Here is a 25,483-nt window from a genome sequence, read left to right on the forward strand (position 1 = left end):
GTTATTTATGATGGGGTTAACTGTGTCTACTAGGGCATGTAGCATCATAGGGGGGCAGGGGTCAAAGGGAGAACCAGATTTAGTGGACAGGATCAATTGACGTGAGTCTTCTAAACTAATAGGCAGGAAATCACTGAATTGTGCTACTCCAGGGGCAATTTCAAGGTCCTCTGCTGCCATGACAGCGGGCTGTTCGGAGAAGCCTTTGGTAAGGTTTAGTATTTTCTGCTCAAAGAAATCCGCAATCGAGTTGCATAAAGTAAGGGAGGGCGGAATCTCTGATAGGAGGAACCTTGGTTTCATAAAATCATTGACCACTTTAAAAATCTCTTTCTGTTTGTTATTAGAAGAATCAATTGCTTTTAGGTAGTATTCTTTTTTAGCAGTTTTAATCTGAGCATGGTACTGCCTCCTAGATTCTTTATACTGGCTGAGGTCTTCTTCCTTATATAAACGGCGCCATGTTCTCTCCAATTTTCGAACTTCTATGTGTTTCTCCTTCAAGGAGAGTGAGAACCAAGGTGCCGATTTTTTATTATGGAGTGGTTTGCTGGGGTTTGTGGCCTTAGGGGGACCACATATTTCCTCAAGCCAGTGATTAAAATTTTTATTATCTACCTCCGTGATGCCCGTCCGAATGGGTTTAAGTGCCACAGCTCTCTGCTGCAAATCCGGGTCCTTACTTATTTTCTTCCAGTCATGTTTCATACTGGTGTTTACCTTAGGGAAACCCTTTTTGATCCCCTTTCCTTCCACTAAGAGGTCAAATAGGATGAACATGTGGTCGGTCCAGGTTAGGGGGCGGGGCGGTTTAACCTTTAGAGATGTTAGGTTCGAGCATACGCAGTCCAATAAGTGTCCTGCCCTGTGCGTAGGGGCCCGTGTCAATAGGGTCAACCCTAATATATCTATAAGATCTTTAAAACAGGACGCATTTGTGTCAGAGTCAGAATCAAGGTGGAGATTTAGATCGCCTAAAACAGTAAAATTGGCAAATTTGAGGGCGAGGTTGCTAATCACCTCAGCCAAACTATCTAGGAAGTTTTTCTTCTGTTGACCAGGAGGTCGATATATCAGTGCTCCTGACAGAGTGAAAGTTGTGGTGTTGTGTATATGAAGATTAAAACCTAGACTTTCTGCCTCCTTGATATCTGGAAGATCAAATGTAGTGCATTTGATCGAGTCGCGATGGATGATGGCAAGCCCCCCCCCACGTTGTATCTGTCTATCCAATCGCTGGATGTGGTACCCTTGCGGTAGTGCTAAGACAACATCAGGGGTAGACCAGGCTTTAAGCCATGTCTCAGTAACGAACAAGTAATCCAGATCATTCTCAGTAATTAGGTTGTGTATATGCGCTCCATTTTTAACCATTGACCTAGCGTTAATGAGTCCACCCTGGAAAATTTTTGAGCCGTTAGGTGTAATAGCATGTATCTGCGGGCTCAGCTCAGCTTTACAGTGTTTACAACATATAGGTCCCCTCCAGGTGTCTACTCGTAGAGTATTTTGACAGCAGCTATCCTGGACCTGCAGTGAGTATAGCATGTCCCTGGAAATGTGTAAATCCTGATGGAAATGGCTAAGGGTAGTGTCCCTAGTCCCGGCCGCGGCACGGACGGGCACAGACGGGCTTACCTCTGGCGCACCTCCGGCGCGCCATCGGTGCGCCCGCTGCGCGCGTCCGCTGCGCGTCAGCCCCATGTGAGCTTTAAGTAGGAGGCTCCTGACGGTCCTAGTGAAACTTATTACTTACTTGGTTTGCTTTGGTATCACAGGAGTTGGAGGAGGGTTATTCCCACATCTGCTGGGAGTGAAATCCTGTAGAACCAAAGCCTACACCAGCATTTTTTTTTGTTTTTAGGGAGTTATACGAAACACATGTCTAGCGATACACAGTACTGGCTGCACCAACCATGGTGAAAACTATCGACTTTTACTGAAGTAAGTTTTACCATGTACAAAATCTACCATACTGCATCCTAGCGAACTGAGTGCTGGGAGGTGAGGCAGTGTGTTCCCTTCCTCCTTTGTTTCCTTCTCATCTATCACATTAACCCAAACAAAGAAATGGCCACACCGATCACACAGCATTGTGTGGTTTGTTCCAGTGATTCCGTAAGATTCCTGTCAGAGAAGACAAAGAGCTTCCTAGCAAAATGCCACTGCATTCCACTGATCTGTGAAATGAAGTAGGGCGCTATAACTGTCCCTCCTGAAAATAATGCCCAAAAATACTGCAATGCCCTTTTCAACAAAATGCTGTGTGAAACAAAACGTCAATGTCAGTTTTTTTCTCACTTTAGTGTGTGTCAAAAATCTCTTTACGGGAGACAATATAATCATTAAATCTTGATTAAGGTGCCAAAGGATTTCCATTCATTATGACTTAGTCAAAAAACGAATCAAACCATAATATCCGGGATATACATTAATTTCACAATTTTACATTAATTAATAGCTTACTAAGAAATACACCTCTTAGAATCATATATTTTTAAATTTTTCAATCACTGTTCTAAAGTGAAGCAACTATTTAGGACCTTCCTTATTTGGACTTATTAGATAAGGCTGCAATTCCCAATTAAACTCAGACCAGAACTATTGCTTCCACAGATCCAGCTAAGAGTCGCTCTCAATGGTCAGTATTAATCACATCTATTGCCGGCCTATCCAAAATCTCCCTGTAGCTCTCCTTACGGTTATTAGCGGCAAAAGAGCCAACCGAATTTGACGATATAAGTTTAGTTGCCACATCTATAAACATAAGAATTATTTTAACCAGCTGGAGATGAGATCCATACCAAATCTGTATCATCATTCTACATTATTTTCTCAAGCACATATGTCTTTAAAGTCTCTACCTCCTTGTCATGTATCTGTGCCTCAGTGGTCTGGTCTCTCATTCCTGTCTCTTAAGATTCTCTTTCTCCTTTAATCACCTCTCCTGGCTCTACAGATGTGCAAGTCACTGATGTCTCCCTCTTTCGAATGTTTGTGCATCAAATGATTTCTCTTCTCTGTCTCAACGCATTGTATCTGTTTTCTGTGTCTCTGAGCTTCTGTTATCTCTGTATTTTACACTTCACTCTCATGCCCATATCTCAGAGGTCCCTCTAATATGTGTTAGGTCTCTCACACTCCCCTGCATTTCATAGACCTCTCTTTATATCTCCCCCTGATTCTGAGTTCTACCTGTCTAATAACGCTATGAATAAAGTTTTCCCTATGCTAATATCTATATTTCTAAAGCCTCTACCTCTCTCTCATCTCTGTGTGGAAAGAGGCACCATAGTAACCTTAAGAAGTGGCAGCTATGGAGTGAAATAAGTAGGTAAATTCAATGAGTCACTTTTAAAATTTTCATGCAGAACCGTAGAACTGAAACGAAGTGCTGTGTATACACGAAATGCAGTGTCTGGAAAGTGCAACCAGTACTTGATAGATTTAATGTAGACAGTCCTTCATCTTATTGTGTTTTCTTCTTAGCCCTAAGTTGGCAGTGTATGCCCTGACATGGGTCCTTGCTCACTTTGCCACTGGATTCAAGCTAGCCTGGCTGATGTGGGGTGTTACCCTGAAACTGGTCCCAGGATGTTAGTTTCCGGTCCAGGGAAAACCTGGCTTGGCAGTTCGTGTGGGACTGTTCCTGCGAGGAACGGGGTCAAGACTGATTTGCATATGGCTGGGGCTGAACTGGGGTGGCGAAGTGAGCTAAAGAAACTAAAGAACGGTGATGGATTCAACCCAGATCTAATAGTCACAGGGGGTGAGTGTCTGAAAGGTTTCAGAACTCCGTCCATCATCTTATTGTATTTGCTTACTCATATTATTTCCTTAATGCCAGGGGCATTGCAGCTATAGCTTTTATGTATTACCCATGTATAGTCATTTAAAATTCTCAAAAGGATTGTTTACATTAGTTCTGGAAATCCTGCCTAATACACTGATGTGATCACTGCTGACAATCTTGGATGGGGTGGTCACTATGACATCACTAATATTAGTAGCTCTTATTACATAATGGGTTGTAGACACACAGCAGCATGAAAATACATACACCGGCAGGGAGATACATTGAAGGTCTATGCACAGCACCATCAGGCAAAAAAAGATACAGTGTACAGAAGGTGATTCCTTGAGGTGCATTCACTGAAAAGCAGTCACAGCGGCAGCCCTACTCCTTTTCTAGGAACCAATCTGTGAACAACAACAACACCAGCATCCTAATAAGAAAGAGTTGAAGGTTTTCTTTGAAGAAAGTGGCAGAGGGAAAACACCAGAGTCATCAAACTGCCAAATCCGTTTCCGAGTGGCAGTGTGGAGGCACTAAAGCCAGCCCTACATAAAGCACTGTTGTAAAAACAACAAGAAACATGATTCACGTGCCACTTTTACCAACTAAAGAGCTGTGACAATTTCCAGGCGATGATGGGGGAGATGTGGATATAGCATTGGAAAACAACCTCTCTAATGGACAAACTCCTTTTATCTCAGACACAGTAACAGTTGCATTAGCTAAAGCGATGGCAGGATGCTTGGTTTCATTTTATAAAGCAGGAGAAATGCAGGCGTGGGTGCTGTGTATTCACGGTGTAACACACATCCTCACTTGACAACTATTTCGTTCTTTAAGCTCTGTTCCAAGCAACCCACAACAGCAGCACAGGCATGCTGAATGGCAACAAACTGTTTCGATGGAAAAAGATAGCAGGGTAAAGGCAATGTCGCCCCACACATACCAGCATTCCCAAGAACATAAACAAGGTACAAAACCCAGCAGCAGACACTGAAGCAAATGGCACAGAACCTATAAAAGGCAGAGGAACAACTGCACACCACTCACAAGCGTAAGCGCACCAGTACCAGCCAACCTCCAAGCAATACAAGGATTTTGTACTCTCTGTACTGCAGCAGGAAAAAGGCACAGAGTGGAGTTAGCTGGCGCCCTCCGGGCTGCAAACTAACACCAAACCTTTTTCTAGAGGAGTTGTGTTGTTTTTGGCAATCAAGGCAACAAAAGCAGCAGGCAAAATGCTGACAGACAGTTTTTTTATGACAAGTTGGCAGGCAGACACATTGAAGCGTCTCGTACAGCCCCATAAAAGAACACTCCCAATGTACACAGCAACAAACACCAGATAACAACACTTTTCACAAGAAAGGAGAATCCGTGAAATCCACAGAAACGGATGTGCTGTAAGAACCACTTAAGCAGGAGCAGACAACATCTATGAAGTGAATGCTTTATGTATTTTGAGCTTGCAGCTGGTTCAGTTCGTGTTGTGTGCATGGGCAGTGCAGGGAAATCATCAGGCTATACAATAGGCCCAATGAAGGTGGCACTGAGAATCTACTGACCCATTCCCAACCGCCATCCAGCCACGGGTATGTCACTGCGCATGAGGAAGGAGATGGGATGGTCAAGTGGGCATGGCCAAGATGCTTCATCCACTCACAACATCAATATATTTGCACGTCAGTCCATAACTGTGATGTGGCGCACAGCAGTCTTGACGTGTCACTTGGGTCGAGAACGTCAGCTTGAAGACAGAGAGAGTTAAGCAGAAATGACAGAACAAGGTTCAGAGAGAAAAGAAGGAGATCCAGAAGAATGAGGAGGGAGGCAGAAACAGCTAAAGTCAAGAAAAAAAGAGGATTAGGCTGAAACAATTAACAGTCAATCACTAGAGCCCACATGAAGCTTCCCTGACATGTTTGGGTTGATTACATTGTCACCCTTGCAACTGTCAGCAGAGGTGCCAATTCTTCATCACAAGTTCAAGATGCAGAGTTTGAAAATAAGAGGAGTTACAGTAATGGTGTGCCCATCTCACCAAGCATTGATCGTGGCCCCCTTGAGGTCAGTGATTATGCGGAGATGTTGGCCATATGTTTAGGCATGCCTGTGAGTGCTTCAACAAAAAGGGCTCCTTGGAAAAGGCTTGGGGATTGAGCTCAACGTAAGGTATGTGCATAGTCATTGATCTTGGTTTTTAGAACAGTCTGTAAAAATTGTACCTCTTTGGTAATTGGAAGTCAGACTGTTCAGGAAGATAAGGGAGTCTGGTGTTAAGAAGAGAAGGAAAGGCACCAGTTATTCCATGAGACGTGGCTCTATAATTAAGTAGAGTCTGCCAGAGTTTCTCAGAGATGGAGCAGCAACTGATCTTGGCAACTTGATGTGTCTTTGTGAGTGTAGCCAAAAACTGCTTCACTAGGCCATTAGTGTGTGAATACAGCAGTATTATTGTCCAAAGCTTCATGCCCAGCCTGGTAGTAAATCCTCTGAATTCCCGTCCACCGAAAACAGGACTGCTTTCCAACTGACTACTAGCCCTAAAATAGAATGGAGTGTAACATTTTAGCATCAATGGTGCAATTAATTTATCAAGTGTCATTTTTCAGTATGGAATCATGATCTAGTGCCTATAAAATTCAATGTAGTACATCATAGTTAGTGTAATAGGATGCAGTGCTGTGTGTGGGTTAATGCACTTAAGGGGTCTGCGTTGTACAGGGTTAATGTCCACAGCCTTAAGTGCTGTGCAGTAGTTTACTCTGCCTAGAGTGCAGGGCAGTGACTAAGAATTCCTGCATTGCAGTCTGATAGGTGTGGTAGGCTGCAGCTATAGGATGACACATAAGGTGCTTTGTTAGTTGGCTGCTAGTGTTCCTAAGGTTCATGCAGTAAAGTTTGATATTATTTCCAGATTGTGGTGCAGTAAACTACTCTAGAGCACCGGAAAGGGTTAGTGTCCTATGATGCAGCACAGTGCATCTTGTTAGTGCCCCTAGGATACCAAATAATGGGTATGTGTCTGTAAAAGGAAGTTTGGGTGGTTGGTATTCCTAGGATTCAGAGTATTCTGGTGTGGAACTACCACTATATGCAGTGCAGTGTGGTGAGCTAGTGTTGATAGAATTAATCATGGGTGGTCGTGTTTATAGGAGACAAAGTAGTGCAGTGAGTTAATGTGCCCCCGATGGCGTGCAGTTTTTGTTGGTTGGTATCCTTAAGAAGCAGCTTGATTGGTTAGTGACCCTAGGATAAAGCTGTCTGGAGAAGTGCAGCTAGGTATAGTGAAATGTGGTGAGGTAGCGTCGAACACTGAGGTAGGTTGCTGCCCTAAGGTGCAGTACCATGTAGCAACACAGAATTCCTAAGGAGCAGCGTGGTGGGCCTCCCTATCTATTTGCCCTGCAAAGGACATTGTTAATGCCACTATTGTTTATGTAGTGTAGTTTGCCATTGCCCCTAGAAGGAAGTGCATTTGGCTTGTAGCCCAGTATGCAGCCTAAATGGGGCAGTACAATAGGGCTGGTCAACCTCCACATGTTGCAGTCTGGAGGGTTATTTTCAGTTTGATGCAGATCACATTTGTGGTTTAATTTCCCCAACATAATTAGTATTCCTTGGAAGGTAAACACTACTACATATATGGCACCAGACCCGATTAAGAAAGGGGACTCCCAACTTTTTTAAGCCAAAAACTGCTTTATGTTTGCTGTCTCCCACCTAGAGTTGCATTTGCTTGAATAGAAATCAGTGGAGGAAATACATTCCCCAGATGATTATTTTATCAATATTCCCCTTTCCTCTTCTAAAATGTTGGAACATGTGTTAATAATACAAAAACTTCTAACATATACACTGTAGCACGGATGATAGAGAAGACATATTCTAATAGGGTAGTATTTGAGTAATAAAATGTCTGCCGGTCAATAATTTATACAAATCGGAATCCAGAAACAACTGTCTCTTGCGGCTCTTTCATTATAAAATTAAACAGAACACCTTTTGCTACAAACACATTACACAGGCAAAATACAGCTAAATGTATTTTTAAGCGCACCCAACGTTCATAACAAAAGATAGAGTGTCTGAGCACAGTTTACAGCCAGATACACACGAGGAAATCTAAGGGTTTACTATACCCTGCCTAAAATTAGAAATTTTAAGTGAAGCAGCAGTGCAACTCACACACACCCATACACACTTTCTCTCTCGCTCTCTTTTTACTCACCTAATCTGCTCTCCAAAGTCACCAGCAGACTGCCATCAAATGTCAGCAGCAATGTAGGCTTCTGTCACTCAGAACATGTTCCGACCCAATGCACCGGGTCTTTTTCAAGACAAAAAAAACATGGACTGATGGTGGTGTAGAAATATTTTTTATCTACACAATGAGGTGTGCTGGCATTAATTGGACCTCACATGATCTTTTTGTGATTGATATGTGCCACTAGGTCATACAGACGGTCGCCCCTTGCTATGAAGGGCAGAGAGGCTGTCTCTAAATTCCACTGCCTAGGACAGTTGCAGGCAGGAAAACCCCTCAGTGGCACCATGTACAGGGTGAAAGGTGTATTAGGCCCAGGGAGAGTTTGTTTGTTTCCCTCTTCGGAAGTTTGTGTAAAAACAAACAGAAATGCTGAGGTAGGAGAAAGAACATGGCGCCGCTCTGCGTTTCACAGCATACAGTTGAGCCACTGGTGTGCCTGCCCCAATGTAGGTTAAGAGATGCGCGCTGTGCTTCCTGGAATCTCTTAACTTAATTGGGCTGATGAGGTCATCCCTCAGGGGAACAGGATCTATGACCTCCACTGACCCACATTACTACCCTGCAGGGGTTTAATGACTGTCAAGGACAATATCATATATTTTCTTTATTGGATTTACCAGAAGTGAGCTCCTTCTTGTTTTTAGGCTACTTTAACTCTTATTTGATAAAAAAAAATTTGAAGTATCCCCCTGTACTTAAAATTCTTTACACGCCCATTCTTCCAAAGCTATGTGTTACTGATCTGCTGAAACAATTATTTTCACTGTCGTAAGTTGTGGCAAACGTAAATTGTATAGATTCGTTGTAATTGTAGGACTGTGTGTCGCTGTAAAGCCCTGACCCGTTTATAGAGCGGTACTCCAAAAGATGCTGCATACGTTAGAGCAGCGCATAGAACAAATATACAGAATAGACGGTTAGCAAGTTGTATACAGACCAGGGGAATTGAATGATTTATGCATTTTAATCATTGTATTTATGTACAAGGTTTTTGATTAATGTGTTTTTAAATATGAATCTGTGGTTTATAAATACATGTTAATAAAACGTATCCCTGGATGGGAAAAGGGACAGAGATAGTGGTTTTTGAATTCCAGTTGTTTTTAAATGTTTAATTGTGTTGCGTACTAGCCCCAACATATACTCTCTTGAAATTTGAATTGATGTGCTCAAAAAGAAGTACAAATACACGGCTATAGCTTGAAAGGGATATCTACTTTTTATTCAGTTATGGGTGGAACAACAATCTGAATGACACGACAAGAGACCTATGGATGAAGAGGGTCCGCTGAAAACCTGTATAACTAAGTATTATACATATATGAAAAATGCCCAGGTTCCATTAGTGGCAATTGCATGCAGGATTACTGACAGAGATTATCTCAGATAATAACATAACATGTGTATTTGTAAAGCGCAAGTTCACCCGTAGGCATCTTGGCGCTGAATAGCAGATGTTTCGTGTTACCCAACTCAATAGTACTCATTTTATCGACCTTTGATGGATGAAAGGCTGAGTGGACCCACCGGGATTTGAATCTGTGACCATGAGTTTCTAATCAGAGATAGGGAGGAGGAATTGGTGTCCAATCAGTTCCCCAAATCAGATACGCAAATCAAATGTGAGAAAGGACACTTGTAACTACGTTACATTAGGTTTCTTAGATAGCCCTCATAAACGCTATGTCAATTTTCGTTGCGGTTTCTATTGTTTCTCCGCCCCACATAAGCGTTATGGCATTTATCATCGGGTCATCTAGTGTGCTACATGCCAGCCTCAAGCCTGAGGCAACCTCTGGTGTGACGTAGTAGTGTCCAGAGATGTGTGCAGATACCCCCACAATGAAGGTTGTAGTTAAAAGACAAACCTACATCCAAACAACTCCTTTAATAATAGGATGCGGTTTGCTGTTAAAACAAATGGGTATACTCTTAGATCAAGTTACTAGATCTTCGTATATCAATTCAAACACAAAGTCAACATGTTTCTGCTCCTTATTGCCCAGCCGGGTCTATGGAGCATTCGTCAGGACAGACACAACACAATAAAATTCTACTCACACATTTTGTGTAGTATTCAGTGGTCTTTTGTTACCCACTTTTGTTCAAAAAGGTTCAATTTACCTGTAATGAAAATCAGAGGTGAAACATTTTCTCAATAACGGGGGTATATCTAAGCATGTTTCATAAATCTTCTATTTGAAGGGTTTAGCACTCATTTATGCGTATTTTATTCACTCTCTAAGTCTCTACGGAAATCATCATGGCGAGTCACATGAGGAGAAAGTGTGGGTGAGATCAAATTACTGTGTTTTTTGTCATTTGTTAGAAAAAGAGGAAGAGGAAGAGGGAGGGACAGATGGTTTCTGATGTTATCACCTCCTCTATTGTCACCAATTGATTTAAGATCACATAGTATCTATAGCCATAATTATGTGTTGTTATTACGCTGAGTTATGTTAGGCCACTTTAGCATAAGGTTTCTATTTTGTCGGCGAGACCTTATTGTTGGTGCTATTACAACGTGACTTCTAAGGTCCAGGGAATCTATATTGCTGGGTTGTTTTTTTTAAAAAACCCCAATGTTGGTGTTGCCAAACTCCTTAATAACACCTTTGTTTTCGAAAAATATATCGCTGGTTACCGCAGTAGATAAGTTAATAGACTGTCTCTCAACAGCGTTAGTATACTTTTCTAAGTGCTTCTTGCAAGCCGGTTCGTTCAACTACCTTGCTAGCGTGAATTTTTCTCATTCTTAGGGGAACTGGACTCGAGGTCCCAGGCTGCGAGAAAAGAAAGCACAACAGACTGCCGTTAACGTTACCGTCTGTATGCTTCGGTATCCTTGTAATCTCTGTCCCGCCATTCTCACCCGCAAGGAAAGGCGAATTCCGCGTCTAGTGCTGGCTCTGCCCCTGGACGCGGAATCGTCATCATAATCCTGCTTTTGATTCACGCTAACAAGGTAATTGAATGAACTGGCTTGCAAGAAGCACTTAGCAAAGTATACTAACGCTGTTGAGAGACAGTCCATTAACTTATCTACTGCGGTAACCAGCGATATATTTTTCGAAAACAAAGGTGCTATTAAGGAGTTTGGCGACACCAACATTGGGTTTTTAAAAAAAAAACAGCCCAGCAATATAGATTCCCTGGACCTTAGAAGTCACGTTGTAATAGCACCAACAATAAGGTCTCGCCGACAAAATAGAAACCTTATGCTAAAGTGGCCTAACATAACTCAGCGTAATAACAACACATAATTATGGCTATAGATACTATGTGATCTTAAATCAATTGGTGACAATAGAGGAGGTGATAACATCAGAAACCATCTGTCCCTCCCCCTTCCTCTTCCTCTTTTTCTAACAAATGACAAAAAACAAGGTAATTTGATCTCGTCCACACTTTCTCCTCATGTGACTCACCATGATGATTTCCGTAGAGACTTGGGGGTCCATTAGGATGACGGGCGGACTTTGTCCGCCCGTCATCCTACCGGTGAATGGGACCACCCGCCATAAGGGCGGGGGTCCTGTTCTACATATTAGGATGCGCCCGCCACAGTGGCGTGCGCTTCACGCATTTTTAGCATTGCGGCAGGCGGTGCTGAAAGCACCGCCCGCCACAATTCTAAAAATGCACGTTGTGCATTTCAATGCAGAACATGATAGGCACCGCGAGGTGCCTGTCATGTTGTGCATTGAAATGCAGGGGGGTACCATAGGTACCCCCCATGTACACCCCCACCCCCACGGAGTCCCTGGGGGCCTGCAACGGGCCCCCGCAGGGGGACTCCGCATGCCTTTCCGTGGCGGCATTGCCGCCACGGAAAGGCATTCCCAAATGCCTATCCTAATATGGCTGGCAGTGTCTAATAGACACCGCCACCATATAAACCCTTCTCCGCCCCGGCCGCAAGGCGACGGGGCGGAAAAGCAGCGGACGGTCTTTCCGTTCCGCCGCGGTCCCCCCGCCATTCTAATATGGCGGGGGGAATTCGGGAGTGGATGTCGGGCGGATTGCCCCCGCCAGGCCGGCGGTGGCTACCGCCAGCCTGGCGGGGGCAATCCGCCCGACATACTAATGGGCCTCTTAGAGTGTGAATAAAATATGCATGAATGAGTGCTAAACCCTTCAAATAGAAGATTTATGAAACATGATTAGATATACCCCCGTTATTGAGAAAATGTTTCACCTCTGAACCTTTTTGAACAAAAGTGGGTAACAAAAGACCACTGAATACTACACAAAAGGTGTGAGTAGAATTTTATTGTGTTGTGTCTGTCCTGACGAATGCTCCATAGACCCGGCAGGGCAATAAGGAGCAGAAACATGTTGACTTTGTGTTTGAATTGATATACGAAGATCTAGTAACTTGATCTAAGAGTATACCCATTTGTTTTAAAAGCAAACCGCATGCTATTATTAAAGGAGTTGTTTGGATGTAAGTTTGTCTTTTAACTACAACCTTCATTGTGGGGGTATCTGCACACATCTCTAGACACTACTACGTCACACCAGAGGTTGCCTCAGGCTTGAGGCTGGCATGTAGCACACTAGATGACCCGATTATAAATGCCATTACGCTTATGTGGGGCGGAGAAACGATATAGACCGCAACGAAAATTGACATAGCGTTTATGAGGGCTATCTAAGAAACCTAATGTAACGTAGTTACAAGTGTCCTTTCTCACATTAGATTGGCGTCTGTGACCATGAGGTCAAACACAAGCCACTGCAGTGGACGCATTAGTCCACTGAGCCACCAGCAGGAAAGGTCACCCGAAATGATGTAAAAAACAGCTATATCTGTTTAATTCTGAATACCTTTACATACATAGCAGTCATACATGCAGTGCCCCGGGTTCCTAGGAAAGAATATGAGTAATAAAACCCCACAGCACATCATGAGTTACCATTTAACTATCAGCATTAAATCAATTTTATTCTCGAAAGTCCGGCTTATCAGTTCTGAAGATGCAGATATTTTACTTTTACTTTAAAATACATCCTTTCCAATTTTGGGGGCATGCCTAATTTAGACAAAAATGTATTTCATTTACTAGGTTGGGTTGAACATATGGGAGCCACTCAAGAGTAGCTAGAGAGAGCTACCAGTAGCTTGTGAGCTATTCGTTTGGGAACCCCAGTGTAGACCTACATGACAGCTCATGCTACAGACCACGCAAACCAGTGCAACATCACAGAACTGTGCTACAACGCCCATTCCCAACAGCCTGCAATGTTAGGATCTCACACAGATGTACACCATAACAGCACAAACATACTTTACTATTTGTGAAGGAGAACATTAGAAGTTTGTAATTGGTTCATAGAGCATCACTTGGTCAAAGGGCACTATACAAGATCAGACATGGTCAAAGAGTGGAAAGGCAATGACGTCTAGTGGTATGTCAACACTGGTGGTCCAATAGAATGGGATTCTCACAAGGTGGCATGGAATGTCAGTGACAGTGTAGGAATCTGCAATTTATAACACCCTGCAAAGAAAAACGAGAAAGTAACACCAAAAAGACTGAAATGCATCAAAGGACACAATTGCTCAAATAGATCTGCCATAAATATTCATCCGGCCTGGCGGGAACTATTGCAAGAAGACCCAAAGCACATAAGGAACGGCTCTTAGAGTGGCCATTTCAGTCTAGAGAAAGCCATAAAAATTAAGTCAGCATGGCTCGCAGAATTAAAAGCCTGCTGCTGACGTATATAGTGATGCATGAGTCATGCGTCTGAGTCCTAGCATGCCTTGGAGGTTGCTAAACTGAGCATCATTAAACTGGATACTAGAAAGACATGTTACTTACAGCTCTTTGAAATGGCAGAGGTGCAGTGTGAAGCACCATATAATAATGTGATCTTATTAGCTGCGTACCTTAGGTATGCATTCTTTAGAGAACCTTTGCAGATGAAAATATTTGTCACTTTCATCCTAATCATTGTCACTAATTTTAGTGACCTCCAAAGCATGAAAGACTATACCAGATTGCCATATGTTCTAAACTTCAGATGGCTTATAATTATTGCTACAGGGGGTATATTAAGTCATTGTGCCCTGTAAAAGGTATGCAAACAGAATATCGAGTAGGAAATGTCGACTTACACAAATATTGTGTTGGAAATATCGTGACACAGAAATATCGACAGCAAGAATATTGTGGTCAAGAATATCGACTTTAAGGTCAGAAATATGTTTTTTTTAAATATCGAAGTCATTAATATCGTTTGCAAAAAAATTGTTTAAAATATGGATTTTTTATTTAGTGTTATGTATTTTAGTGTGTATTTTAAATATATGTGATTTTTTTTGTATAAGTATTGTTTTTGTTTTTAATATATGTATTAAATTGTAATTACATTTTGCGTTTTTTAGTTCTGTAGTGGGTTGTGGGTTTATAGGGGAATAGGGTGGGAAATAATTTAATTATAATAAATTAATTATTATGTTTATGTATTAATATTTATTTAATATGGATTTTATAGTGTTAATTGTGGGAAGTAATTGATTATTAATTAGTTATTAATTGGTTAATTATTAATAATTAATTAATTGGTAATTACGTTAATTGTGTCCTTTTTTTAGGAGCGGGTGGTGGGGTTTAAAGGGGTAAAAGGTGGGAAGTAATTTATTCTTAATTAATTTATAATTATTTGTTAATTAATGCTAATTAATAACTACATTTTAAATATGGCAATTGTGTAATTAATTTTAGATGGGAGTTCGATTTATATGGGTAGGGGAAGGAAAGTAATTTATGTTTAATTAATTCATAATTAGTTGATCATTAATATTAATTCATCAATTGATAATTAATTAGGGTAATTGTTTATTTCTTTGTGTGTGGGTTTTGTTTTATAGGGTAATGTTGGGGGAGTAAATTAATTTTTATCTGTTTTAATTTGTTTTTTTAATTAATAATATTTCTTTAATTGATAATTAAATATGTTAATTATGGAGGTACATTTTTATTTAAATGTAGATGTGTGTTGTGAAATGTGTGGTGTTATAGGGTAGGAAATAAAAAAACATTTATGTAATAATGTTTTTGTTTATAAATAATATCTAATTGAAAATAGTCATTTGTAAATTATTTTTAAATAGATTTAATTTAAAAAATGTAGGTAGTTGTTATATCTATAACATTTTAATATGTTTCTATCTTTTTTAATTTTTAATATTTATATATATGTATTTTTTTTTGTTTTTTTAAAATGTATTTTGTGTAGTTGTTGATAGTGACTACAGCGGAAATATTAATTTTTACCCCTCTGCTATCCAACACTTTCCCTATTGTTGCACTAACTGGAGTGGGAATAGTATTTTTTACCCCTCCACTATCCAATACATTCCCTATTGTTGCACTAACTAGAGTGGGAATAGTATTGTTTACCTCTCTTCTATCCAACACTCTACCTATTGTTGCACTAACTGGGGTGGGAATAGTATTTTTAACCCCGCCGCTATCCAACATTTCCCCTACTGTTGCACTAATTGGAGTGGGAATAGCCATTTTTTTACTCCGCCATCCAACACTTTACTTTCCCTACTGTTGCAGTAACTGAAGTGGGAATAGTAATTTTTACCCCTTCGCTATTCAACACTTTCCCTACTGTTTCACTCACTGGAGTGGGAATAGTATTTTTTACCCCTACGCTATCCAACACTTTCCCTACTGTTGAACTCACTGAAGTAGGAATAGTAATTTTTACCCCTCCACCATACAACACTTTCTCCACTGTTGCACTCACTAGAGTGGGACTAGTAATTTGTACTCCTCCGCTATCCAACATTTTCCCTACTGGGCACTAACTGGTGTGGGAATAGTCATTTTTACCCCTTCGCTATCCAACACTTTCCCTACTGTTGCACTTACTGGAGTGGGAATGGTAATTGTTACCCCTTGCTATCCAACATTTTCCCTACTGTTGCACTCATTGGAGTGAGAATAGTCATTTGTATTCCTCCGCTATCCAATACTTTCCCTACTGTTGCACTCACTGAAGTGGGAATAGTTATTTTTACCCCCTCTGCTATCCAACACTTTCCCTACTGTTGCACTCACTGGAGTTGGAACAGTAATTTGTACCCCCCCCTGCTAACCAACATTTTCCCTACTGTTGCACTAACTGGAGTGGGAATAGTTATTTTTACCCCTCCGCTATGCAACACTTTCCCTACTGTTGCACTCACTGGAACTGGAGTGGAAATTTTAAGTTTAAAGACTTTTAAATAGTTAAAAGTTTTAACCTATTATAAATGTTTTTTATTAGATTTTAAGTTATTAGTGTATGTTTTTATATATATATATATATATATATATTTATTTGTACATTTTTAAATATCAAATTATAAAATAAATTAAAAGTATTAGTTTATTAAATGTTTTAAATTAAATACATATAAATATATATTACATTTTATATACGTATGTTTACATTTGTTAATTAAATGTATTTGTTATATTTGTTAAAAGGTATATTAAATCTAATCTATTTTTTAAAGTTAATTTTATTATTTAATATATTTAATATAATTTTTATATATATATTAAAATCGATATTTTCTACAACTATATTTTTTTCATTGATTTTATTTTGATGTTTTTGTACTTACCATTATAAATATAGGATGTCAATATTTTTTAAATCTATATTTATAACTCGATTTTTTTGTATGGGGATATTTTGGGGGCTGATATTCTATCAGTGAACCCTGTAAAGGTGTTTTTTTTTATTAATCAGACATCTCGGTGCATTACATTAGAATTTACTCTTAATGACATAGCTCTAATTATTTCTTGCCTATTTTTCTTTGTTTCCTTTTCTTTTTAATCTTGTTCTCATGAAAGGAAATTACACTTTAAAGCTGTTAGTTATTAATAAGCAATTTACCTACAAACAATTAGTTATCGGTGTCCTTCTTGAAACTGTAATTTTTTCTTCTTTCAAATTAAGGAAATGTAATAAATTACTTTAAAAAACACAATAATTCCACTCAGGCTAGCGTGTGCTCCATAGAGCCAATTAGCAATGAGGAAAAACACAAGCTAATTGGCAAATGATACACCAGAACTGTGTCTCCCTTTGTGACGTCACCAGAGACAGGTAGAATGACGTAACCAAAATCCAATGTGACACTGGAGGATCTACATGCTTTTTTAATGTGATTTATTTTGTTTTGTGTTTTATAGGTTATAATCATATTTTTGTTTGAGAGTCATTTTTCCATAAACATGCATGCACTTGGTCATAATTAAGGCTTCCTGTTTTCTGTTTTTACTGATTTTTACAGATAAATACAGACAGAAAACATTAATTTTCTTGTCTGTATTTATTTTTAAATGTGGATACAAACGAAAATTGGGTTGCTTTTTGAGTAGTTCTAAATACTGTCTGCCATGACTGCCAGGTCAATAGATGTGTGGATTGATAGTTAAGGGGGTTAAAAAGGAAAGGAATTTTACTAAAGAGGCTTCAACAGCAGTAGATATGCACAAGGTTGATACTGAAATTTGCATATTTTCATATAAGTGCCCTGATTTACCTTCTGCGGGTGTTCACAGCATTGAAATCTGTCAGACATTCAAGCATAAGTGCATATTTATCGGTTAAATAAATGTGGAAGTGTACTAATTTCATCAAATTTTTCCACAAAACCCAAAATAAATATGGATAAATACAGATAAAATTAGCAAAAAATAACTATAAATACAGGCGGAAATTGCACAAATATAAATATAAATATAAATACCATAAAACCGGGAGTCCTAGTCATAATTTGTTTATGTATTCATTATGACCCAGTGTGAGGCAACAGTTGTGGCACTGTAATGAGTTCCAGTAGTATGTATGGAGGAGCATTTGTAGAGCGCATACCTAGCTATACAGTAACAAATCCCTGACAAGAGGGGGTAAACTCTGAGGTACACTTGATGATTGTTTACACTGAGGCAGAGGGTTAAGATATATTTAAAAGAATGGGATGTGGTTTACTCACGTGATAAACCACTTTATCATTTAAAGTACCTATGTCTCTTATCCATTACAAATGTATCAGGCTGGTGTGTTTATCTTACAAACTCTCATTTTCTCCTTAGAGTGTTCTTTAAGATCTTTTTCATTAATATTTTCCAAGTCTGATATTCCCTATTCTAGGGAAGGAAGGAGCCACACCAGATTTTGAAGCGAGATGTCAGGTTTACATACAGCTAATCAAAATGAAGCTCATTTACATAGTGGTCAATCAGAAAATGTACTATGCATCTGTCCCTCCTGTAACTTCGTTGAACACCCATGCATTATGCATTGTGTGACTGTGCTCCAGTGCACTTCCTTTTCTCTGCTCATCTTTCCATGTATGTTTTTTATATTACACAGAATTTGGTATATGCAGTAGGAGAGATAAAATTAACTGGGCACTCATTTCTGTCTGGTACTTTTGTTGTGTCTACACTTCACTCAAGACCCAAACAACCAAGATATGATTTCAGTTGGATGTCTAACATACAAAACACTAAACTCTTACCATGTTCAGCTACAGCATCCAAAACAGTTTTACTATCAACAGCTCATTCAAATAAAATGGCACAATGACAAAAAACAATGGCACATCTCTGCAATCTAGCCCCTCTTAGGGCTCACAGACTCTGCTCTCCCTTCATATAGTCACCACGTGTCTTCTTTCATATGGAGGCACTAGGAGAGATTACAAAGATTGTGGTCAACACCATGTGACCCTTTGACCTCCACTACAATGAGTCTAGCCCCTTAAAAAGGAGCATCTCGCACCAGACTGCTGCTTCCCTGTTCCAACCAGTGATTTCTTCACAGAGGGCTAAATGCCTCGTGAACTTATGTAAACCACTGCCACCCCACATAAAGAAGAAAACGCTAGACATTGTCAAACATGTTATTTGTAGGCTCATCTCCAACAGCATATTCATTAGCAAGATCAATGCATACCTGTTATGCATAAAGCAGTTCAGTGACTGATTTCAGTCCTCATCACTCAAACAAATCATGTAAATGTAAATCCGTATTTGTAAAGCGCGAACAACTCACCCTTACGGGTCTCAAGGCGCTGGGGGCCATTGTGTAAATTAAGTGAGCTATTGCCCAGAGTCACATGGTGCTGAGCTGCCACCTGAGCCAGGGATCGGACCGTGAACCCTGTGCTCCAAAGTCAGCTGCCCAGGCCGCTGCACCACAACTCATCTAAACCATCTATGCTGCCCACACTCAGTTATATCTGAAGGCCCAAATTGCCCATAGGCAGATCTACCGAATGAAAGCTCCTACCAGACATACAACTACAGAACAGTTTATCTAGTTTTATCAATGAACTACATGTGCTTTTTTGTTTCCTGAACCACTGTCTCCACCACAACACTTTTGTCTACATTATCCCTCTGATGTAGGCAGAAATGTCCCCATCGTGACAATGACACTGCCAAGCAGGCTCACTAATTTATATGATGCTCATTAAAAGCAGTTTCTTCTTCCACTAGGAAGATAAATTCAACATACCCTTACCTTTGTTGTGATTGATATTAAGTGCTTCCTTGCGCCTATAATTTCCAAGATGTAGGGCCTCATTACGATATGGGACGGAAAGCCTCCTGCCGACAGTCGGAATCTCCTCAACCGTGTAGAAACCCTTCTGACCGACTCTGTCGGTTTACAATCCTCCCGACCAATTATGATGTTCGTGGTCTGATTGTAAACTGCGCAGTCATTTCGAATCGGTTCCGACTGGCTCTTGGAGAATTTCTGTTCTTCGGAATCGCATAGTACACTTCTATGGACAGCGTTTCCGACAGCCTTTCTGAGTCGGCCTGTCTGACACGGAACGGCTGTCAAAAGGTGAATTTGGGGGCCACTAGCAGGGCTCCCTTCATCCTGAGGCCTCTGGTTGGGGCTGAGGGGGTACCTAAGGGACCCGCCTGTAAAACCCTGTACTGTGTGGCTAGCATGGTGGGGTTCCCGCGACAGGGCAAAGGGTTTTACACACACACCACATTTCACCATTGGAGCCTGTGTTGTCGGGCGGAACATAAGCTCCCATAGGAAACAATAGGACTAGGACCAAACAGTGTTCGGTCACATCATAATCGGTTGGGCGGAACCGCCGACAACATAGACAACCATCAGAGTACTACATCATATGCAACTTTTTTTTACTGTGGTTGCATATTTTACACACCTGAGCACTGCAACACTACTATTATTGTCCATATATATAGCTTCTTGCTTTCACTTGTAGGAGACACTCGTAAACAACACCTGCATTGAATCTAATCTTACTTGGTCATCTATCATTATTGTATTAACATTGACTGTATGTTGTAAACTTAAACTCTAAATCCAATGATTTCTATCACTACTTCAAAGGAACTATTGCCTTTTTCTGTACCAATAATTTGGTATCTAGGTATACAAGGTTGCCCTATCTGTTGTATATGCCTGAACTGGATCAGTTATTTTCTGTAAGTTAGTATCAGTATCTGTGAGAATGAATTACTCATGAAATGTGGCATGATGCCAGTATTGGATGATAATGATTCCAGCCTGTGGTAGAGCAGGCCTGCCAGCCCTGATACAGTTCATCTCACTCTGTTCCTATAGCTGCAGAGATAGCTTATGAGAAGTATTCGCTTTAAAATAATATAAGTAAACATTATTGCCCCCTGCAGGGGGAATTAACCTCTGTTAGAAGCCCACTCTGCAATTATGAAAACGCTAATTGACAGGGAGGACACCTATTGAAAGGAGGGGCAAATAAAGAGCTGTTAGCGCCCAACAGCCTGTGGGAGTAGGGCTATAAGACTCTGATCCCACATGTGACCTATCACAGGCCAAAAAAGCAAACCCACTTTCTCAGTCAACTTCTTGTCTTCGCCAGTGAACCTAGAATTCAGGTAAACATTAAAGTGGCAGAGCTAATCTCATTAGTCCACACAGGGTGCCAGCAATAACTCAGTCTGGATAGTACAGTACAAGTTAGATTTATTTACACGTAGAGCCATTTTCAGACTGCTATTAGTCCATATTTGGTGTTATATTCCATCCAGCAGTTATGATTTGCACAATGAGATACTGGTGATTATTTAGCCATTATGAACTTGGTTCAACATAAATTAATTCGTTGCTAGAATGAGGCTGTGCCGTTATCACCCAGCTCTAAACCTTAACCTTGAGGAGAAAGGCTTTTTAAACCAGAGACGAGCGGACATTATCTGTTCTGACTGAACATGATTTAATGGCGGTGTTAATTAAAAGCAGCCAGTGATACAGATTTTCTTCCACTGGGCAGGCATGCAGGTGGGCCTGGGGGCATGGTTAATCCATCAGCACTGTGCTTCCAGAATGAGAACGCCTCAGGTACCTCACCGTGTACAGTTCCTGTGATTTCTTGCAAATACAAATTGTGATCTTGATGCATGAGGTAATTCAGCTGTGAGGTGTCAGCAGGGTGCTCCAAATCCCTTTGACAAATTGTGATCTGGCAGTGCGTCACCTGAAGCAGCAGGTTTGAGCTACTAAAATGTGCAGTGACTTTAACTCAATGCCAGCATTCAGAGAGTCTGCAAAGCGTCACTAACAGAACGGTGCCATTGGAAATGCCACCCACAGTAGAAAAACAACAAATGGTGTTCACAGTAAAAACTGCAGTACTGCATACCACAGTCAGTGAAATGCCCAGCCGCCACGGGGCAACAGGTAGCTCAAGGTAGAAACATCTGGATAACAGAGCGGTCCACGGTCCACCTCTAACTTGGGGAGTCGGGTTCGAGTCTCGGCAGGGACGCATCCTGTGACTCTGGGCAAATCACTCAATCTCCCTGTGCCTGAAAAATGTGTGTGTCCGTCTGCAACGCAACTAGTGCTCATGTGAAGCGCTCTGTCTATAAACTTTGGGTCCAGTTCGCGCTATATAAATCTCCAACACCCCCACCCCCCCAAAAAAAATATCCGTACTTGTCTAGCGCTATTAAAAAGAAAGGATATATTTGAATAAACATACTGATTAATGTATTGTTTGGCAACTTGAGCTTATTAAAGTGTCATTTTGCACTGCGGTAATCTCCATTTCCTGACCCGCAGAGGGGGCGGGGCTGGCCGGAGCTGTTACTGACAGCACATCTAATTAAACCTCCAGCATTGGTCCTCACTATCACCCGCGTCTGGCCGGGGGCTGCCCCCAGTGTGTTTACCTACGGCACATACCCTTCATAGTGCACGTGCCGGGCATTCTCTCCCTCGCGCTTAATTCACACACTGCCGCGGTTGCTTCCTGCTCAGACCCTGCATAGAAACAAACCTTTGCAACCAGGTTACATCGCAGAGATGCAAATGTCAAAACGAATCCCCTCCAAACACGGCCACGGCCGGCGAACTGTACAAAATGCGCAGATTCAGTGCGGCCCCTCCCATGTTTTTTATGGCAATAGAAATCACAGGCTGGCTTAAGGCGATGCAAAGCCGCACTAGGCAAATAGTTAAACAGCTACGGTCCGATTGCACATTCATCTTACGGTGACATGTTTTTATTGACCTCGTGTCCGCGCTGCCTGCAGAGCCTGGAGGGAGGGTCCTTTAATGGGTACTGTACCTAGGCAGCGCGCCAGGAGGTAAAGTTGTGATCGACACCTTTTGCATGTTAGCCTGTTGGGAATCTGAAAGAAGGCTGTCGAAAATCTAAGATGGTAAAAAGAAAAAGGGCCAGTTACAGACCCCCCTCACTGGAGAAATAACCAGCAAGCGATAAGGGGGTCCTTTCCCTGCGCACTTGTCTGAGTTCTGTTTATGCCACGGGTTTAATTAAATCCCCATCCGCCTTTTGCAAATATTCATGCGCGGGGAGTGCCCAGGGGTCACGGATGGAATGTCCACTCTCGGAGGCAGATCGGGTTTCTGGTGCCCGGCTGCACACACACACACACACACATCATAACAGGAGGCTTGCGCAAAGGCACCTGCTTACCTGACTTGACCAACATGGCTCGGTGCGCCCCCGCCGCTCCGGCCGGCACCCTCACCTGATCCCACAGCCGGTGAGACATGGCGAGGCAGGCTCCCGGGGCTCGACCGTCCGATCCCGCCGCCGGCTCCTGCAGTACCTAGCCCACTCTGCAAGTGAGCATGACTTTTGGCAGCCTCCGCGAAGCTCTCTCACTCGTGCCGAGATCTTTTCAGCTGAGGGAGAATGCATGTCACGTGACTCCGCGGGCTGTTCGGCAGCTCCTGCCCTTCCCTCCCCTCCTGACAGACACGCTCTGATCTACCACAGCCAGTCCTTGAGGCTGTTGTGATGGCACCTTGTGCTTTTGTGTGCATGTTCTTCTTCACACCTAATGCTGCTTAGATCTGCTGCACTGTCCTGCTGCACTGGATGTGGCAGCCATGATCACAGAGTGAGACAGACATGCTTTTGGTCTTTGGTATTTTTGACTCTCCAGAAGACCAATATATGAGCTTGTTTTTGTGTTTTTTACACATTAACGTATAAGTAGGCTGAACTTTCACCATTTTTAACATGTATTTTACAGATACCTCACTCATTGTGAGTGAGACTCACACATTGTGCGGTTAGGTTGAGCTCTCACTCACAGAAGGTTAAATGTCACACCTGGTGAGGTCCAGCTCCTGATCTCTGAATGTGACTCAGTTTAGAGCTCAAAAATGCATCCAACCACAGGCGGTGGCCTCATAAAGACCACTTAAGTTAATGAGGGTAGTGCTGCTGCACTCCTGTTGTAAGAGGTGTGGCTTCGTTAATGAGTCTTTGGCATTGTCAGTTCTTGTCTTGTCGTTGATGTTAACAGTGTCAAAACATGACTTTCCTTGATATTATGAAATATGCTAATTAGCTCTCACTCCTAGGAGTTTTTAGAACTTGAGAGTCCTTAATTTGTTTTGCAGCATAAAGAAAGTGCTCTGTTTTTCTAGTGCAAGGGTACTCACAAATATTTTCTTGGGGCCAAAATATTTGGTTTGAGATGTGACCGAGGGCCACAATAATGCCAACGGGTACCAGCCGGAGGCGGGCTAGGGTGGGATTGGCAAAAGGTGGGCATAGGGGAAGGGAGTCATGTATATCTAGTGGCTGAATTGCACAACGTGTAACCAGAAAACCTGGGATTAATCTCGGCTTCTGCACTTTAGCAAATTGTGTGATCCTAGGCAATTGTTTTTTTTCACTTTCCCTAATTTTTCTTCATGATCACATATAAGAGGATCTTGAAATGCATGACTTCAGGAAGTGTACTGTACACAACCTTCTCCTGTGTTTGATTTGACAAACTATAATGTTGTTCATGTGTAACAGGAACCCAATGAATGCACATAACAACCAACTTGCCTCTTTTTAGTTCACTATTGGCATTGTTGTCAGCCTGGGTGAAAACATGCATATTTCTAAATGAATATTTGAAAACTATCACTTTTAAATTATTATTCTCAATGCACTAATATAATATTATGTACTAAGATGAAATGTTCCTGCATGTTAATTAAATAGACTTTTGCTCCAAGACGTCTTTATAAATGAAGGTGTTTTTTTAAGTTAAGTGGTGCAGGTCTCCATAGCTACTTCCTTTAACACCAATTAACCATTAAATAAAATCTTTTATTGTTAGGGATGAGTCCAATAAGCAGCAGCCCAGTGCTTCTGTTGACCAGGGGGCTGCATTTAAAGGTCAGGAGGACCACATGCGCCCCCCCCCCCCCGGCCGTACTTTGAGTATATATGTTCTAGGGGAAATTGAAGACAGAGAGTCAGTAAAATAATGAACCAAACTCTTGCAAAACCACAAGGTGAGCCAAACAACGTGTGCATTTCAGCCTAATAATTAATGACGAGGACAGCGTCCACATAAAAACGGTATTTAACAGGTCCTGGCTAATTTATAGTGTGAGCTTGGAGTAGCACCTGGTGTCTTCATGTTGTTACTTGCACTCCCTGAAGACTCCTTTGCAACTCACACATGATTTATGTCTTCTGAAGACAAGTTTATATGCCTAAAGCTTTTGTTATTTTTAGTAAATGGTTGCTTTTAAGATGATAGACGCTATAGGGAGATCTCACTCTGGCAGCACAGAGAGGTGGTTGCTTTTGAGAGGATAGGCGCTAGAGGGAGATCTCATTCTACAGCACGGAGAGCTGGTTGCTTTTGAAAAGGTTGGCGCAGCAGGAAGAACTAACTCTGGCAGCACAGACAGCTGGTTGCTTTTGAGAGGATAGGTGCTGGAGGGAGGGGTCACTCTGGCAGCACAGAGGGCTGGTTGCTTTTGAGGGATCGGTGCTGGAGGTAGAACTCACTTTGGCAGCACAGTGAGCTTGTTGCTTTCAAAGGACAGGCGCTAGAGGGAGAACTCACTTTGGAAGTACAGTGAGC

At 41.5% G+C, this 25,483-nt stretch overlaps 1 protein-coding gene across 3 annotated transcripts in view; it reads right to left on the minus strand.

Moving 5' to 3' along the window:
* Window positions 1-25,483, minus strand: part of FAM107A (family with sequence similarity 107 member A) — a 764,756-nt gene that overhangs the window by 196,471 nt on the left and 542,802 nt on the right. The window contains exon 1 of one of the 3 annotated variants that reach the window (XM_078661508.1): window positions 23,071-23,258. The exons of the other annotated variants lie outside the window; for them this stretch is intronic. Within the exon in view, the coding sequence (XP_078517634.1) occupies window positions 23,071-23,149 (79 nt within the window). The 5' untranslated portion in view covers window positions 23,150-23,258. Of the gene's footprint in view, window positions 1-23,070; window positions 23,259-25,483 lie in introns of those variants that run through there. 3 annotated transcript variants of the gene reach the window in all.

The sequence above is a fragment of the Lissotriton helveticus genome, chromosome 9 (assembly GCF_964261635.1).
Source record: "Lissotriton helveticus chromosome 9, aLisHel1.1, whole genome shotgun sequence".
In the NCBI taxonomy this organism is placed as follows: Eukaryota; Metazoa; Chordata; class Amphibia; order Caudata; family Salamandridae; genus Lissotriton; species Lissotriton helveticus.